At 38.7% G+C, this 17,372-nt stretch overlaps 2 protein-coding genes across 10 annotated transcripts in view; one reads left to right on the top strand and one right to left on the bottom strand.

Moving 5' to 3' along the window:
* CSPP1 (centrosome and spindle pole associated protein 1) overlaps positions 1–4,903 on the bottom strand; it is a 59,367-nt gene extending 54,464 nt beyond the window's left edge. For 6 of the 9 annotated variants that reach the window (XM_057363896.1, XM_057363898.1, XM_057363902.1 and 3 more), the window contains exons 1-2: positions 4,848–4,903; positions 109–218 (exon numbers count right to left, since the gene is read on the bottom strand). In XM_057363896.1, the coding sequence (XP_057219879.1) occupies positions 109–213 (105 nt within the window). In that variant the 5' untranslated portion in view covers positions 214–218; positions 4,848–4,903. The remainder of the gene's footprint in view (positions 1–108; positions 219–4,847) is intronic. The other 3 variants (XM_057363899.1, XM_057363900.1, XM_057363905.1) reach the window with 1 other exon arrangement.
* Positions 4,904–5,759: 856 nt separating this feature from the next.
* On the top strand, positions 5,760–16,415 carry COPS5 (COP9 signalosome subunit 5). The gene is made up of 8 exons (XM_057363895.1): positions 5,760–6,010; positions 6,111–6,345; positions 8,827–8,955; positions 9,438–9,503; positions 10,938–11,023; positions 11,852–11,963; positions 12,692–12,840; positions 16,020–16,415. The coding sequence occupies exons 1-8, from the start codon at positions 5,853–5,855 to the stop codon at positions 16,102–16,104; spliced, it is 1,020 nt and encodes a 339-aa protein (XP_057219878.1). The 5' UTR covers positions 5,760–5,852; the 3' UTR covers positions 16,105–16,415.
* Positions 16,416–17,372: the final 957 nt, after the last annotated feature.

The following is a 17,372-nucleotide window of genomic DNA, read 5'->3' as shown; positions in this document are numbered from 1 at the left end:
TTAACATATTCTTTAACAACAAATACAGTTTTAAAAGCATAGTAAAAGCAAGCTTCAATCAAGACTTCGGCAACAGAAGTATTTAAATGCAGGAAAGCTTTTTAATACTCTTACCCTCATTTCCATGTAAGGTGGATCATTTTCAAGTTCTGCCTTATCTTGTGCCAACTTGGCCTTCTGGTCTTCAATAAATTTGTCTAAATCATCCGCCATTGTTTCTAAGGTTACAGAAAAGATGTAGAACATGACATTTACATTAGAWCCTCAAAAATGTAAAGTTCAATTATAGTTGCTTAAGACAGCAGCTAAAAATAATCAAATTTCTACCTCAGAGCTACAAGCCTTAAGATGTTTGCTGGGTCAACAAAACAACTGATTTGGGAAACCCATCCATGGAGGAGACTACTTGATGTTTCACCAGAGAGAACATTCAAAGATTTCAGATTGGAAGACTGAAGATACTTCTCTAATCCTTTTTCCTAACATGGTTGAAGTGGTTTGGGGCTGTTGCAGTTTTTTTTAACTGCAAGAGTACCAGTGACCCTTTGTTACACACTAGCACAAGCTTACTCTTAGTGAACTATAAAATCAAAATTTGAAAACGTACAAAAATAAACGGGATGAAGGAATCATTAGAAAAAACTATAAAAAGTGCAAAATACATGTACAGTCAAAAACAAGGACCAAATCATACAATTAATTCTGTATTTAATTTTCTATCATGAAAAGTCTTCAAAATAATAAAGCCTACTCAAAACARCAACAACAACAACAAATTTGTAAAAGCTTCACAAAATACATGCATAGTGTTTCTGGAGCAGGAATCAACAGTGTATCAATATTTCCTGTACCACTAAATTGGAAGAGGTAATAAGAACAGTTACAATTCTACAATAATTGTAAGATTGGAGATATGAGAAGGAATTGACTCAGAATCAGACAAGCCACTGAGCTGTATAAAACGTGTACTGAGGAACAGCTGATTACCTCTCTTCCATTSGTTGTGCCTTTCATATTTAACTGAAAGTCCTTCAGAGCTGAAATTCTAGCATCTTATCTGTGGAATTTAGTGTATACTGCTGCTTAGGAATAGCCTCATAATAAAAGCTAGTAGGTCAAATTCATGTCAGTGCAACTGTACAGAAGTTGAGATAGAATAGTCCTATCTGAACTAAAAATACTGCAACGCWGCATACTAACTATGGAAAAAAGAAAGACAAAACCAAAAAGAATGTCTGCACACAAGCCTACTTATCCTAACCTCCACTCAGTGTTTTCACCAACTTCACTGGAGAAGGAGTTTTACAAAACAAAGCCTACTAATTAAAAAAATTAATCTTTAAAATATATTCCATGCTTAAAAGAAGCACAAAACTGAGAAGAAAATTTTGATACTCAAATCTCTCTAGTTCTACCCAAGCAGCTTGAGCACAAGGATAGCTTATGCRTGTTTCTGAAAAATTTTATCACATCCAGTATCTAAAATAAGACTGTACAGCAGGTTTCTGAGGCTAATTCAGTATCTTTCTACGACCTACAGATTGCCTAAAGTAAACAATAAGCCAATGATGAAGGTATATTAGAAAACAGTTTCAGGAAGAGGATCAAAGAACTCAAAAACAACAGGAACAAGAAAACCTAACCACCATCTCAAGGATAAGAAGGCAGCACACAGGTAAACATAAAAGTATTGTGTCCAGAGAGACTGACATAAATGCTCACTAGAAGAAAGATGGAAATAAAAAATGCACTAATTCTATAAGATAAAGTCAAGTAATTGCATGATAAATTAAAGAATATATTTGCTTGATGTGTTCCTCAGAATGTACTCCTTTAAACTTTTTCTCTTTTTTGATTCATAATGTAAGAGTATAATATTGTTACAAAAGAGGCAGAACTAGGCCAACGCATTTACAATTCGTAGTAGCAATRCAGGACAATCAATGCCAAAAATAAATACCCCATCTGATTTGTCCTAAATCTTTAATCTCATTAGTTTTGCACACTGATAAAGGATAAAAGAAATCTGAAAGAGGGTAAGTTTCCAGGCGTGGTAAATTTTATTTAGCCTATTAGGTTACATAAGAATAAGGAAAGAACTGTTCTGAAAGGATGAAAATATTTGTATATTAAGAATTTAGAAGTTGGTCTCATCACCTACCCCGTGCTGCACAGTCATGAGGAAAATTACCACAYGTAGGAGGCACTGTGAGAAGCTCTTCCAAAAGCTCACTGACTGTAACATCTATATTTCTTACCTCTATTTACAACAGCTTTTATAAACACTAGCACTGTTTCCAAATCACTTTATGGGAATGGYAGCAAACTTATTCTGAGAGGTGACATAAGGAAAGCAGTCTTTGCAGTGCGTTTTCTATCTAGCATGAGAACACAATGAATATTTCAGCATTCTGCACTCCTATCATATTGCTCAAAAGGGCAATATAATAAATTAAAAAGACAAAGCAGATACAGTTGAACTACACAGGCAACTCAACTGCTGTGAAGAAAGCTTGCAACTCCAGACCCTGGAGAAMRCTATGACTAATGCTACAGCACTGTTAACTCAGCATACCTTTAATACAGATAAATTTCAAGGAAGRGTAGCCAAATCCTTCTTAGAAATACCTAGACATTTTATGTCTTAACATCCTTCTGCTTGAGKTTATCTTCTTAAAATATGCATGAGTGCAAACTTTACAAGATAAACAAAAAGAATAYATTATACTGAAATAGAAAAATTTCTTAGCTATTCTAAGCAAGAGTGACAGCATGAATGTGATACATGCACTGCTAAGTTCCGAAAACATACCAGCATGTAAGCAAATATCCTATGAATATTAATCAACTTTATCATCTACTGCACCATGTGAAGAGATCATGACTAATCACAACAAAAATAAAGAATACATTTCTATCTGAAATGAGGGCTACCACAGCCCCCAGATGACAGCACTGAACTCGCAGCAAACTGTCAACTTCAAACTGCCTTCACATGGCTGCACAAACACACTGAGGCAAAGCCTGACACTATAACACCAATTCAGAACAAAATAATTTATTTTCAGTTTAGCAATGCATCTGAATTCTTTTTGTGCATTTCTGCTTCTTTGCAATTACTAGTAAAAGTAGCAGATTCAAAACCAAGCTTGGAGACATTGATCCTTGGGCACATACAGGGTACAAAGGGAAAGTCAGAATGTGCTCTAAACACTTAAAAATCCATCCACATGCCCTCAAAATGATGAGGTGTAAACATATTTTTCAAGTSTTTTGGAAAAGAGTATTTTGTAAATGCTATTTCTAAAAAATGTTTGATAGCACATATCTACCAGCTTTCCTTTGGCTCTTACTACTCTAAATTTTGAATTATTTGCATTCCCAAAACAATGAATTATTCAAAGCGAAGCTCCATTGAACATACTGCTGCTATACATTTAAGAACTGTCTGAAATTGTCCCATATATTTTTACATTTCTTTCAAATAGATTCTAGATTTTCATAGATCCTTTTCCTTATTCAGTTTTCACCAAGCAACTCTGAATAATTAGTGTCACCTAGGTGACTTCAACTTAAGCAAACATACCAGGCAACGGAAAGCATACAGATATTCAAAAACAGTAAGTCAAGTTTGAACATGAGATTTTTATTGGATCTATGCCCAGAGTTAATAATGCATGTTTCTCTATTCACGGTATTCAAAACATCTATGTGCATATGTATCATATGTACTATATTTACCAGCGTATTTTGTAGCTACTTTATGACCTAAAGCAATGTTTACTGYATCGCTTTTAATCTTTCCCGTCCCCTCCTAATTGTTCAAGAAAAYGCACGAAATTTAAAATCAGCATGTGCAAGCAGATTTCCTTCCCTTCTAGGCTACCATGACATTAAAGTAACATCAGGAGCACCGGCAAAATSACAATTCCCATCCACATGAAATACAGCACGGGTGGCAAGGAGGGAAACGCTTTGAAAGAGCAACTATATGCCACATTTAGTAATTGCATTTACAGGTTACAAGGCCACTAATTGTGTCATTAAGAAACACTGTTCAAAGTTTAACCCAAACTTCCTAAGGAAGTCGCTGCTTCTCTACCCTTGTGAATGGCACTTAGAATAAGCTCCTGCTGCCATAGACGTGCTCCCTGACAAATCCATGGCTGAAAAGCCACCCATTCCATGGTCTGGCCACTCACAAGTAATAAACTCTGACTAAAKYACCGGGAYTTTTTCGCAAAGATAAGGTAATCCRTCCTCAGAACAGCCAAGCAACAAGTTTCCCGAGTTACTTCCCCTCCACWWCAGGGCTCATCTACTTTTCAGAGCACGTAATTTGATCCAAAGAGACACTAATTTTGAAAAACTTTCAGACCCCGGAGATCAGGTTTATTTCTCCAAAAGCGACACCCCGGGGTAGCGCCTCTCCCTCGGCCTGCAGCGCCCGCCTCCCAACCTTCCTCCTTCCCAGCTCYGGGGCACCCCCGGAGGTTCCGATCCCCAGGGAGCAGCTGCGGGGCGGGGATGCGGCACTCGGGGCTCGGCCCCTTTCCGGATCGCGGCGCCGTTGTCAGGCAACGGCCGCACAACAAGCGGCCCCGCCGGAGGGCCGGGGAGAACCGAGCCGAGCCGAGCCGAGCCCCGCCGCCCCCGCAGGGACCCGGCGGTACACCCCGGGCGCGCCCCCGCCCCGTTCCCGCTCCGGAGCCCGTCCCGCTGCCCAGCGAATCCCCCTCGCTCCCGCCGCCGCCCGCTCYGGGCTGTGAGCGATGCGGGCGATGGAACCGCCCGAGGGGGCTGCGAGGAGGGTCCCCGCCGCCCCGCCGCCCCTGCCGCCCGCTCACCGGTGCCGGCAGCCACGGCTCCGTCCGCGCCCCGCGCGTTACCCCCGCCCCGGAACCCGGCGGGCGGTGCCGCGCAGCGCCCCCCGCTGCCCCGGAGGCGGCGCGACCCGGCCACCGCCTCCTGCCGGGCGGGGAAAGGGAGCGGGAGGGGAGGCGACGGGCGGATTTCCCGGCGTTACGGCATGGAGCAGGTTAGTAGGGACCAGAGTGGGTCACCTGCTCCARCTTCCCTACTCAAGTAGGGCCGTCCTACAGCGCAAGGCACGGGAAGGCATCCAGATGGTTTTTGAGTATCTCCAGGGAGAGAGAGAGAGCCCACAGCTTTTTTGGGCAATCTATTTCAGTGCTCTGTCACCTGCACTGTAAAGAAGTTCTTCCCCSTCTTAAGGGGGAACTTCCTGTGCATCAGTTTTCCTTGCCTCTTCTCCTATTGCTTGGCAACTCCGAGCAGAGCGTGGCTTCATCCTTTTGACACCTCCTGCTCTGGATACTTATACACATTGATTAAGGCTCCCTCTCAGTTGTGTTTTCGAGGCTGAACAGGCCCAGCTCCCTCAACCTTTCCTCGTGAAAGAGATCCTTCAGTCCCTTAAACATCTTTGTTGCCCTCCGCTGGAGCCGCTCCAGAAGTTCCGTGTCTCTCTCGTAATGAATAGCCCAGGATTGGTCCAATATTTTAAAAAGAATAAGTAAATAAATAAATGGAGAAATAGAGAGCAAGTCCTCCACCCGGCCAGGCCCGGGTTTCTGCGGTGCCGCTAGACGGGGCGAGCGGGTCAGGCCCGGCCGCCTGCAGAGCCGAGCRCGGCCGCTGGGGGCGCAGCGCCKCCCGCCCGCGCCTGCGCGGACCGTACCACCCCCGTGTGTTCCCCCCCCCGCGCCGCCCGCCCGCGCCTGCGCGGACCRTACCACCCCMGTGCGTTCCCCCCSCGCCGCCCTTGGTTCCGCCGGCGGCCCGGTGCGGAGCCGGGGCTGGCGCCGGGAGCGGGGTCGGGGCTGGGGGCCATGGCGGCGGCGGGGAGTGGCGCCTCCGGGAGCGGGATGGCACAGAAGACGTGGGAGCTGGCGAACAACATGCAGGAGGCGCAGAGCATCGACGAGATCTACAAGTACGACCGCAAACAGCAGCAGGAGATCCTGGCGGCCAAGCCCTGGACCAAGGAGTGAGTGGGAGCGGGGCGGCGGGGCCGGGCGGGGGGGCGGTGAGGACCAGCCTGATCTGATGGCTCTGCCTTCCCTTCCGCGGCCTCTGCATTGTTGCAGCCACCATTACTTCAAGTACTGCAAGATCTCTGCGCTGGCGCTGCTGAAGATGGTGATGCACGCCAGGTCCGGCGGTAACCTGGAAGTGATGGGGCTTATGCTGGGCAAGGTGGACGGGGAGACCATGATCATCATGGACAGCTTCGCCCTGCCCGTGGAGGGCACCGAGACCCGCGTCAACGCGCAGGCCGCCGCCTACGAGTACATGGCTGCCTACATCGAGAACGCCAAACAGGTAAGGAGAGGTGGCAGGGGCTGTTTGATCCCCTCCGTGGAGATCCTCTGGCTCTTATGAACTACAGGATCATACTCGGGCGGTTGCAGGCTTCCCCTCTCCCCCAGACAGATAAAGCACCTGTCGGATTGTCCTGTTTCTCCTCAAACATTACAGTAAGAACTGTGTCAGCAACAGGGAACACTGGACCCTGTAAACATTTTCACGTACATATTTTCTTGACTTATGGTATGTCATCAGAGATTGAACACGATGATCTTAGAGGTTTCTTCCAACCTTAATGATTCKAAGATAAGAACTGAATTCTCCTTCTCTTTGTAAATTACTTTCATTGGTGAGRAATTGTTTTTGTGGCTGCAGCTKCTGGCTGTGAGAGYRTGTTTCTAAAATAACYGATACATTTTTCTGAAAGCAGTATGCAAAATTAAATACATGTGTGCATTGGACATACTTAGTATTTGTAGATCAGGATTATGACATTTATTCYTACCTTCTTCTGAAAAAGCCATGCTGCTCTTTAACACAAAATTWAAAAAGACACATTTGTGAAGGAACTGCCAGTGAGGGAGTAAGTATGTTTCAGTGCAACTTAATTATTCATATTTATCATTGGGAAATTTAGATAAACAGATTCACTTGTCTGTTTCCTATCTTCCTGACTTTCCATTCCAAGATCCATGTCATATTAAACCTGACTATAAAGTAAAATTCTCACATGCAGAATGATTACAGAAATACAGCTCTGCCCTGTGCCTGATGTGGAAACCAGCACAGCCCATCAGAGCACTTGCTGACAGGACAACCCTATACTACAAATAAAAGTTGAAATAGCTTTACCTCTCCAAGCTCAAACAGTTTTGAGATCCAGTTGACCCTTTGATTTTCAAACCAACTAAAATTAGAGGCTCCTTATTTACTAAGTGGATATAACAGAGGAGTATTTGGSTTGTTTTGGAGAGTTGTACTTAAGTTCACAGCCTTATGTACAGTTGGAGATACTGAAAWGGATGTGCCTTAGGCTGAATCATAAAATCAGCAAAGAGTAAAAATGCAATAGTTATGTTCTGGGACATTTTTAAGTTATTAAATTCAGAAAATGTGGAAATTATTTAATCTATTTCGTTTTATCTGAAAACCATGTCATGATGCWAATACTCCTCTTGCAGAAGATAGGTTACTTGAAGAGATGTCTTTGTCTAAAGATATAGTCATATGATCTTTAGGTAGACATACATTCATACAATCCCATTCTTAGTTAGAGAGTTTCAAAATGGTAATTATATAGCATAAAATTATAAACAGTTTATCTTATGTTTTGAACAGTCCAGGTTTCTGTAGGAGTTCCTATATGATACAGAACTTCTTTTTCCCATTGTTTATGTTGTTTGGTTTTGTCTATAGTTGGTTTCACAATTTTGAAACTGAACTTGTGCAAAATAAAATAACTCAGCTTTCCTGGTGCTCTGGTAGAGTTTTTATTCTGTCTGTTTCATACTTAATTTTGGCAAGCATTTGTTTCTGGAATAGCTGTTTTTTTTCAGTAGGATGCTAGTTAATATATTCCCCGAGATAAATGCTTTATAGATGCTGATATTCCAGTTATTTGATTCTCCATGGACAGGATCTGGTCTTAATGTAGTTCAAATGTGTCATTTGGCTTTGAAAAACAACATATRTTCTTTAATGTTCTGTTGGTCTCTCTTGTGGGAGTTGTAAACAAAATATAAATATTATTCACTAGTTAAAAAAATAAAGTAGGTAGTTTGTGTGTTCTATCTCATCRTTACTGGAGCAGCCAGTAAACAATTCCTTARASAGGATTGCARAARTAAGGTTCAATGGGTGTTTATTCTCCTGGGTTTTTTCRGCTTTGCTCCTTTCTCTTCCTCTCTTTCTATGTTTAGAGATAGCCAGGTATATTATTTGAAAAATCCTATTTTGATGTTTTATTTGATAAAAAGTTGTCAAAAATTTATCTTCTGGYTTTTAGACCTGGCTCCAGGTAATAATTTCTGTCACTTCTGTTGTTTGAAAACATGCCTTTGAAGTTATTTTTTAAGCCTATCACTAATCTATTAGTATATGACTCTGAGATATGTTACCGTACTAAATAATTCATTCTCTACTGATGTTCCCTACGTTGTATGAGATTACACATACTTGTGTTACGTCCATAAGAAATTTCTCAGCCCTGCTGAGAAGTCCCAGCTCACCATCCAGATGTGTGGAACCTTTTCTGTGCTTCTGCTGTCACTGAAGAAGGAGCTCCAGGCTCCTTGAAGGCCTTTGTTCTCTGCAGCCGCTGTAGCAGAGAATGCCAGTACTACACATTGTAGGGTTTCTAAGGAATGGTTTAGCACGAGTGGCAATTCCTGTTTATCCTGGCGCTGCCTTGCAGTGTGCTGGGAATGCCGCTGGAGGGCAGCCGGTGCTTTGGGAACGGAGCTGAACGCTGGGGCTGTTTTCATTCCCTGCTCTTAGGTCGGGCGCCTGGAAAATGCCATCGGCTGGTACCACAGCCACCCCGGCTACGGCTGCTGGCTCTCGGGGATCGACGTCAGTACCCAGATGCTTAATCAGCAATTTCAGGAACCCTTCGTAGCAGTGGTTGTAAGTAYTGGCTGATGGATGAGAACACTGCATAGCAAATCATGTTGAGGGGAGAATAATCTTTGGATGTCTGTCTTTTAGCATTCTAGTAGTGTGTACTTTGTATGRTGGAAGTRTTAGATCCACATTTTAAACTGGTAYCACTCCTTTTGCTTTGCTGGCCACATACTAGCCAAAGCAGTAGTGTTTCTTGCCTAGACCATTTTCACTGCATTATTTCAARTTATGGTATATTTCTTAAGAATAGGAGTTTTTTAAGTATTTTGGAAATACAGAARATGAATTTGAAAAAAATGATCCACAGAAAGCTATTGACATTCCCGTCTTTTTGGAGTCTCATACCAACAGAAAAAGTACTGTTTTATAATAGAACTAATACAATTTGCATTAATTACATTTCTGAAATAAAATTACTATAAGCTTAATTTTTACCTGTAATAATTTATAAAATACATGGAATGATATTACCTGTATTTCTACAGATTGATCCAACAAGAACAATATCTGCAGGAAAAGTAAATCTTGGAGCTTTTAGGACATATCCTAAGGTAAATAGTCAAAATTATCCAGTGTATGATCACTGAAGTCTCTTTAAATAACTGTGCATTGGTTCTAAAGATTACTGCAGTGATTGTCAGAGTTTGGTCTGCTGTGCTGTACTGAATGTCTCATTCATTCCAAAGGAAGATGTGCTCACACAGTCGTTACTGCACACCTTTGGATATAAAGATTTATTTGTGGTTTGGTTTTCATAAAGTTTTGGCAGTCTTAAAGCAAATACTGTCCTGATTGTGAAACTGTCCCAAAATGGTGTAGCTCCATATAGCCATTTTTTAATGGATATAATTGTAGGTAGCATTAATCAAAATAGTTTTGTGTTATATCTTCTCTTGGTTTTTTAGATGTAAAGTCAAATGTTAATAGCATGTTTACTATGTTGGAATTTGCTTTTCATTTTAGAAAAGGAAGGTTCAAAACTATCTACTTAACTTTTTCAAATAAATACTATGAACCTCCACAAACTAATGAATAAAAAAGTTAATTAAATGGTATGGGTTAGGCTTAAAACTAGAAAATCRCATYAGTATTGGAGATCTAGGTCTCCAAATATGTGCTCTCACATATAACTTCTGGCTGTKCTATTTAATTTCAATCCAGTAAAGTTCAGGTATATCTTTTAAATACCCAGTTCTTAGTGACTCATCAAGAACTTCAGGCAGCCATCCAGTAAAACAATTACCAAAATTAATTGTTTAATAAAAATGAAATTTTGCAATTAAAAAAATGTTTATGAGCAGTCCAAGCATTATTTTTGTTGACAGAAACAGGAGAGATCTTAGAACAGTTCGTGATTCAGGAGAATATTYACTGCTGGGGGCAAAAGTACTTCATAAATACTTGGAGAATTTTGAACAGGGAGAAGAATTCTGCACCTGAAAGCCAGATCCCATCTGAAAAATGCACATTAGAAGCATATTTTTAGCGAGTTTTCACGGGGACTGCAGGCAGTTCTTATTTAGTCAGTAGCTGTGAGTGGCACCATCTTGGCTAAACAAGTAACTGAAAGTTTTAGTTATACCTAAGACGTATCCATGGATATTTTTTCCTTCTTCTCATGTCTTCTCTCTTCCCTCAAAATTTTTAGGAATAGGCAGAGAAATACTGTCTAAGAAGAAGCTTGCCCTTTTTTAGATCGAAGAAATTATCTAATCATAGCTTGCTGTGTTACTCGTTTAAAAAAACTCGGCTATGACCACTAGCTTGCTTCTAATAAATCTGCAAATGTAATGACTACTACAGTTAGTAATGCCAAATATAAATCTGAGATGCAAGAAAATTCTGAATTTTCTGACTGAGGGAAAATGTCATTTTCTTTATGAAAAATAAACTAGAATTGCATAAACTAGAATTTTTGGTAAAGTTTAGGCGCTTTAAAAAGTCCCAGAATTACTGAGTCATCTTTCTCTTTGTTAAATTTTTAGGGCTACAAACCTCCTGATGAAGGTCCCTCTGAATACCAGACTATTCCACTCAATAAAATAGAAGACTTTGGTGTACATTGTAAACAGTAAGTAACATAAAACCTACAAACTTTAGCATTTTTTTTTGTGTCTAGGTTAGTGATTCAGTATGGAAAAGTAACTTTTTGTGGTGTTTCAAATCTTGAAGTTTCTCGTTGCATTAGCACTCCTGGTTTTGTGAAAAAAGTGTTACTGGCTTTTAATCAGATGTCTTAAGGGAGAACTGCAGAGATAAAGATGAACGTTCAGTTGATTTCTGAGCACCTTTGAGCAGTGGTGCCCTGTTAGGGCAGGGAGGAAATGGTCAGATGTGGGTTGATCAGCAGGGCTGGGGAGGCTGTAATCCTCTGCCCTTCTGGGTAGGGGCAAGCACTGTGCAGCTCCTTATGTTGCCTTACTGGAACTGTTAATTTGTAACACCACTGAAGTCTGGCTTTCAAAATAAGTGTGGTAGAATGTCGATTGTTTGTCTGTTTGTAACATTTACTGCTCCAAGCATTCCTCAAGAAATTAAAGGGGATACATGCAAAACTACAAGAAATTAAAGGTGATACATGCAAAACTACAATCATCTCTAAGTTATTACAGTATTGAAGAACCCAAGCATGGAACAGGTTGTTAAGAGAACAAAAACTCCTTGCAATCTTATTAAACAGAACACAGCAGAACATGTGGGGATTATGTATTAAATGTGTATATGAATTCCTTATAGAAAATCATAGAGAGTTAGAATTGGACCTGGGAGTAACTTTAAATGYTTTGGATTTTTGAATATATTTGCTATTGATAAGGATTTTTTGAGTTGCATGTACTATGCAATCAAACAAGTCATATTTAGATGGAAAATTACTTTGTTTGTATGTTTGTTTTTAAAGGTATTATGCTTTAGAAGTCTCATACTTTAAATCATCTTTGGATCGTAAATTGCTTGAACTTTTGTGGAACAAGTACTGGGTGAACACTCTCAGTTCTTCTAGTTTGCTTACTGTAAGTACCACAGTTATGTGCATTGATTCATTCATGAGTGCTGAAAGCCAGGCCCTCTGCTGTGAAATGTTTGATAGAACCCTGGTAGATACAACTCCCCATTAAGAATCTGTCAGATAAAATAAGAAAGGAAGGTTTTCCCTATCTTAAATACTAAAATATTCCTCCTATCTGCTCTGTAAAAGTAGAATGTGGGAATAACATGTTTAATTTTACTGAGTTCTCTCTATACATTTAGATTTTGTCTTAAATACTTTTCAACTTTGTATCTCTATAGAGCACTCTAATGAATAATGCTATTTAATAAGTAAACACTTAAAAAATAAACAATGGAACTGTTAAAATAAGGTTACAACAGAAAAACTGCAGGCAATTACTTCAGTGTAACTGCTTAGCATCAAAACCTTCCCTCTGCATAAGCAATTTTTTTTTCTCTTGGTCAATACCAACAGAGTTTTACTTACTCTTTTTYTTTAACTTAGGGCATGCTTGGATAGAAAGTAATGAAAAGTATCCAATTCAGGGTTTAGGGATTGAGCATTTGTCAGATGTTCAGGTTCTGTTCTCATAACCACCACTCATGCTGTATATCACTCCAATTGCAAATACAGATTAAAATAGGCAGCACTACACTCTTAAAAGCTTTTCTCGGATTTGGTCTCTTTTGTGTATAAATGCTTGGATTTATAGCTTAAATTCAATAAATTTATTACCTTTTTTCTCTTAAGAATGCTGACTACACCACTGGCCAAGTCTTTGATTTGTCTGAAAAATTAGAACAGTCAGAAGCTCAGCTTGGAAGGGGCAGTTTCATGCTGGGTTTAGAGACTCATGACAAGAAATCAGAAGACAAACTTGCAAAAGCAACAAGAGACAGGTAAGATAACACATGTGTTCTTCCCTTTAAAAAGTATTATTTGGTTTTAGATGTTTGYCATGCCTGTAATTGTAACCTAACAAGATTAGAGGTAAGAATGACTAGATCATAGATAGAAATGGGAGACTACAGAAGTCAATAGTTACTTTTGAAAGTTCAAGAAAATCTTGCTTTTCTTAAACCTACAATGAATTTTTAATTTTGGGGAGTTTGGAATAAATTCAACTCTAGTTTAATAAACAAAAAGTTGCTATAAAGTTCCATCAGTATCCGGCAAACAAAAAAATAAAAAGACTTTTTCTGTTAAATGCAGAACTGTAACTTTGCTAGAAATTAGCATGTTTTTGTGATTAATCTGGTCAAAACTAGTAAATAAAATCACGGTATAGAACATAATTTTAAGAACTAGTGTTAACAGTCCAGTATGTTTGGTGTATACTTGTCTAATACTTTTACTAACTTAAAAATTATTAACTTATTTTTCTTCATGTTTCTTAATTAATGTATTCTCTTTTTCACMAATAAGGAAAGGTTGGGTTTTGATGTCTGGTTTTTTTAAGAAAAGGTTGGGTTTTGATATTTGTTTTTTCTCTTATGATCACAGATATCCTGTTTTTTATATTATCTACCCTGCCTGACAGCAAATAATTGCTATTATCAGCTAATAAACTTCTTATCACTGGATATACAACATTATTTCAAAGAAGTTGTAATATTTTCCCTCAGTTTTCCTTATGTGTATTGGTAATCAGCTCTGTTTATTTTGAGTTTTGAAGTACACAAGTTGCTTCTCAGTAATATTCCATCTCTCTCCCAATAGTCTTAACAATTATATGTGTGCTTAGACTATATCATGTTAGAGTCATCATTTTTCCAAGTAAAATCTTTTACAAAGAGTAGTAGTGTCCAACAGGTTATACATCTGGGTTGTTCAAGGGCACTGTATTTGGCAAATTTCAGACTTTGAAAACCAAGAAATACTGCACTGTCCATGCTGGTACAAATTCAGGTCAATCTGTGGAGAAGGTGGGACTCACCTGCACACACCTTAGGAGAGTTCTGAGTAAGATGTAGTAGTTCCATTTAATAAGGAACAATTCTGTAGAGTACCATGGAACAGACTGCAAAAACTCAACAAAATCTGGGATGTTTGCATCTGTGTGTTCTCAGATTTTGAGGCTTTCTGTTTAGCATCCTTATGACTTAATCTTGATAATAGAACAATTTCCTGGTATTCTCTCCCTGTTTCCATGTTAGCCATAATACMTACTTCACTAAAGAACTGATTTTTGAGATACCAGAGGAGTGGTGACTTACATAGGTTTAAAAAATGTAGAGACAAAAAGGAGCTCTTGTGCAAACGGAAATAATTTTATTTACATCTTGCTCACTGTGACTCAGCAAACACAGGCTTTGCCTTAATAAAGAGAGGAGTCTGCCTGTGTTGGACAAGCCTTTGTTCCCCAGTAAGGAGTGGGGGAAAACCTGCAAATGTAATATGGTCATTGCTGAATAGAATCAGAGCTGCTGTTGTGCTGGTGTCTTCTGTGCATTTGTTTCCTTCTTATAGAAAGTTAACAGCTCTTACAAGTTTTCTAACAAACATGATAGAGTTGGAGGAGGGTGGACTTCATAAAAATTAATATTCATTTAGCCTATTTCAATTGCAGAATATATTTGCAGTGRGAGTTAATGATGTTGCTAGCTCATAGCAGCCAGGTTAGAGTGATAGCTCCCAGTTCCTGTACGGAAACAGAATAGCAACACTTTAAAGATATAAGAATGGAGTTGCTGACAAGTTTGTATTGATTTTGATCTGTTTGGAGTCCTGCATTTTATATATTTATAATATATATTATTTATATGTCTATATTATTTATACATATTTATATATTTATATATTTATATTTTATATATTTATATATTTAAATACTGACCGCATTTTATTTTTCCATTTACTCTCACATACTTATTCTAAGAAATAATTCCTCTGATCATTGTACTGTATTATTTCTTGCAGTGGTTCTAGGTATTTYTCTTTTCTGTTTTTATTTAGTCTTCATCAGTAGTTAGTTTATAAACAGGAAGGGATTGGAAGGGATTGTTTTTGTCATGAATTCTGCTTTCCTGTGCAACAAAAGCTACTTTAGTTCCCAAAATTTATTGTAGCACTTCTACAGATGCATGTTCTGCTTCAGCTACTGATCTTTCCTAAGAGTAGAGCAGTAGAAGGCCTGTGCAGACCCAGGACAGTTAATTTATTGTCACCTAAATTACTTCGAATAAATAAGGTTGCAGAGTTTACTAAAGGATTGTTGGACATACTGTTTAGGACAAACTGTTTACTGTTTTAGGAAAAATAATGGTGTAAGGTATTAGCTTAAAGGTGCTTACACCGGGCTGTATGGTAACTTCTGTTACTGTCCATGCACATCTCTGAGCCATTTTCTGAGGGGACATAAGCCTTAGCTAAATTGTGCTCCAAGTTGATTTCCTTTCCTTAGGATTCTTCTGTCTATCTGGTAATGTGTCCCTATTCTCCATGCCTTCAGGGCTGATTCATCTTTAGCAGTTGTATATTTGGTTTTTATTTGTTAGTTTGACACTACATTGCCCTAAGTCAGACATTGGGGATAACTTGGATCAACAGAAATCCATTCAGCTCTTTGGGCATTTTGCACATTACATATTTTGACCAATAACATATTTATTCTATAAACTTTTCCTGTGAAACTTTCCTGTGAAGTTTTTCAGAGGAGCCATGGGTTACTGTTTACTACTGTYCTGCACTTGGGCAAAGGAGATAAGGTAGASAACAGTGASAGCCTGCAGGTATTGATAATACCAACTGCTCCATTCCCCTAAGGGTTTATTTTTATTTTTYGGTTCAGATGACCACAGACCCCACTTGGCATTGTTAATGTAAGATGTCCTAAATTACAAGACGAGGAAGTTTTCTGGAATTGGTCTTTGTGTGTATAGTCAATCTGCTTTTTAAGTAACAAAAAGGTATTGGCAACAATGGCTAAATTGCTGTGTGTGACTGTTCCTGTCTGGACAGTTTTTAAGATTCATGGTGTTATGGGCACCCTGAACTTCCAAAACAGCTGGATATCTTCAAGGAAAATGACAGTTCAGTTCAGTTTTTGTCCAACATTGAATTTATGYTTGTTTTTCAGCTGCAAGACCACCATAGAAGCTATACATGGATTGATGTCTCAGGTTATTAAGGATAAACTTTTTAATCAAATTAATATAGCTTGAAGTACATCACCAACTGATATGTATCTCCACAGCAGAAAATATCATAGTTTCTTTTGCTTGGACTTGTTCAATTTGGGAAAGGAAGCTGAAGTGGAAAATTATTCATTTAATTTGTAGTACTTTAATATTTCCCACCTGTTTGACTAGTTTTAAAGAACAAAATGTTCCAAAACGTAGTGCAACTTTTTGTTCTTTATCATGAAACCAGTTTGCAGAATTGTTCCAAAGGAAAATAAATGTAACTTACTGGATTTTGCTCTTAGATATTTATCTCTRTTATCCAACGGCAATAAAAGAATTTTGAAACTAAATGTGTGTTTTGAGTCTTGATATTTTTGGCAAATGTTTATCTTCTCTTACTGKTTTTCTTATTGTTCTGTAGAAAAGTTGTCTACTCAGTTAGATTAGATAGGTAACCTATGCAGTGGAAGAAGTTTGTTTCTCAGATTTTAATATCTGTGCTTAATTTCAAGAATTGAAATCCCACTTTTTTATCTTCTAACAAGTTGTTAAATCTAATGGAGTTTTTCCTGAGTTATGTTTACCARTCCAACCAGAAATGTTTTCACAATRAAGAAACATGTATGCATGGTACAATAGTATTTTGCTTATTGCTTCATACTCATTATGGACATTTTATATTTCTAAATAATCAACAATTGACCARCTCTGCAATGAAACTCATAATATGGTTATATACCATTATTTTTCTCCCACTCACCTTCTATTGCTTGTCATAGTGACTTGTTGCATACAAGGGAACAAAATGAAAAATTACCTTTGAAATACACAGTAGGCTAATTTCAGGCCACAGATACTAAATTCATTAATCATCATTTCTGTCTTACAACATGTTGCTGCTGCAGGGCTGATTTAAGTTTGTTTTGGAGGCTTTCAACTGCATTTCAATAACACAAGATGTTTGGATTCCTTTTAAGTTTTTGTCCTTATTCCTGAGTTTCCTGGGGATTTTGGAATGTTTACTTTGGGGATAATTTATGCTTTATAGAATATGCCATTATGCTTTATACCTTAAGTATATTCCTTTTCAACCTTRGCTCTGCCTTGATGTGGGTTTTGTTTTTGTTTTGGTCTCGAAATTTTAATAGCTATTACTCATTTAGACCTTTTCAACCAAGCAGTTTCTAGTGYATTTGAAGTTAAGTTACAAGTTACACAATGAAAATTTGTAATTCAGCAGGGAAGTGGAGATACCCTGAAGCAGAAGTTCATCAAGAGTTTTAAAGCAGCAGCATCCAGCTGTATAG

This window comes from Malurus melanocephalus, unplaced genomic scaffold (assembly GCF_030028575.1).
Source record: "Malurus melanocephalus ecotype Western Australia unplaced genomic scaffold, MMel_1.1 scaffold_32, whole genome shotgun sequence".
NCBI classification, from domain to species: Eukaryota; Metazoa; Chordata; class Aves; order Passeriformes; family Maluridae; genus Malurus; species Malurus melanocephalus.
The sequence above is the reverse complement of the archived record's forward strand: the minus strand, read 5'-3'. Positions and strand labels throughout refer to the sequence as shown.

What these genes read in the sequence shown, in the direction of transcription:
- COPS5 (XM_057363895.1), top strand. Translation starts at nt 5,853, where the DNA reads ATGGCGGCGGCGGGGAGTGGCGCCTCCGGGAGCGGGATGGCACAGAAG. An exon ending in ACATCGAGAACGCCAAACAG is followed by an intron (nt 6,346 to 8,826) that starts GTAAGGAGAGGT and finishes CCCTGCTCTTAG; the next exon opens with GTCGGGCGCCTGGAAAATGC. An exon ending in TTTGGTGTACATTGTAAACA is followed by an intron (nt 11,024 to 11,851) that starts GTAAGTAACATA and finishes TTGTTTTTAAAG; the next exon opens with GTATTATGCTTTAGAAGTCT.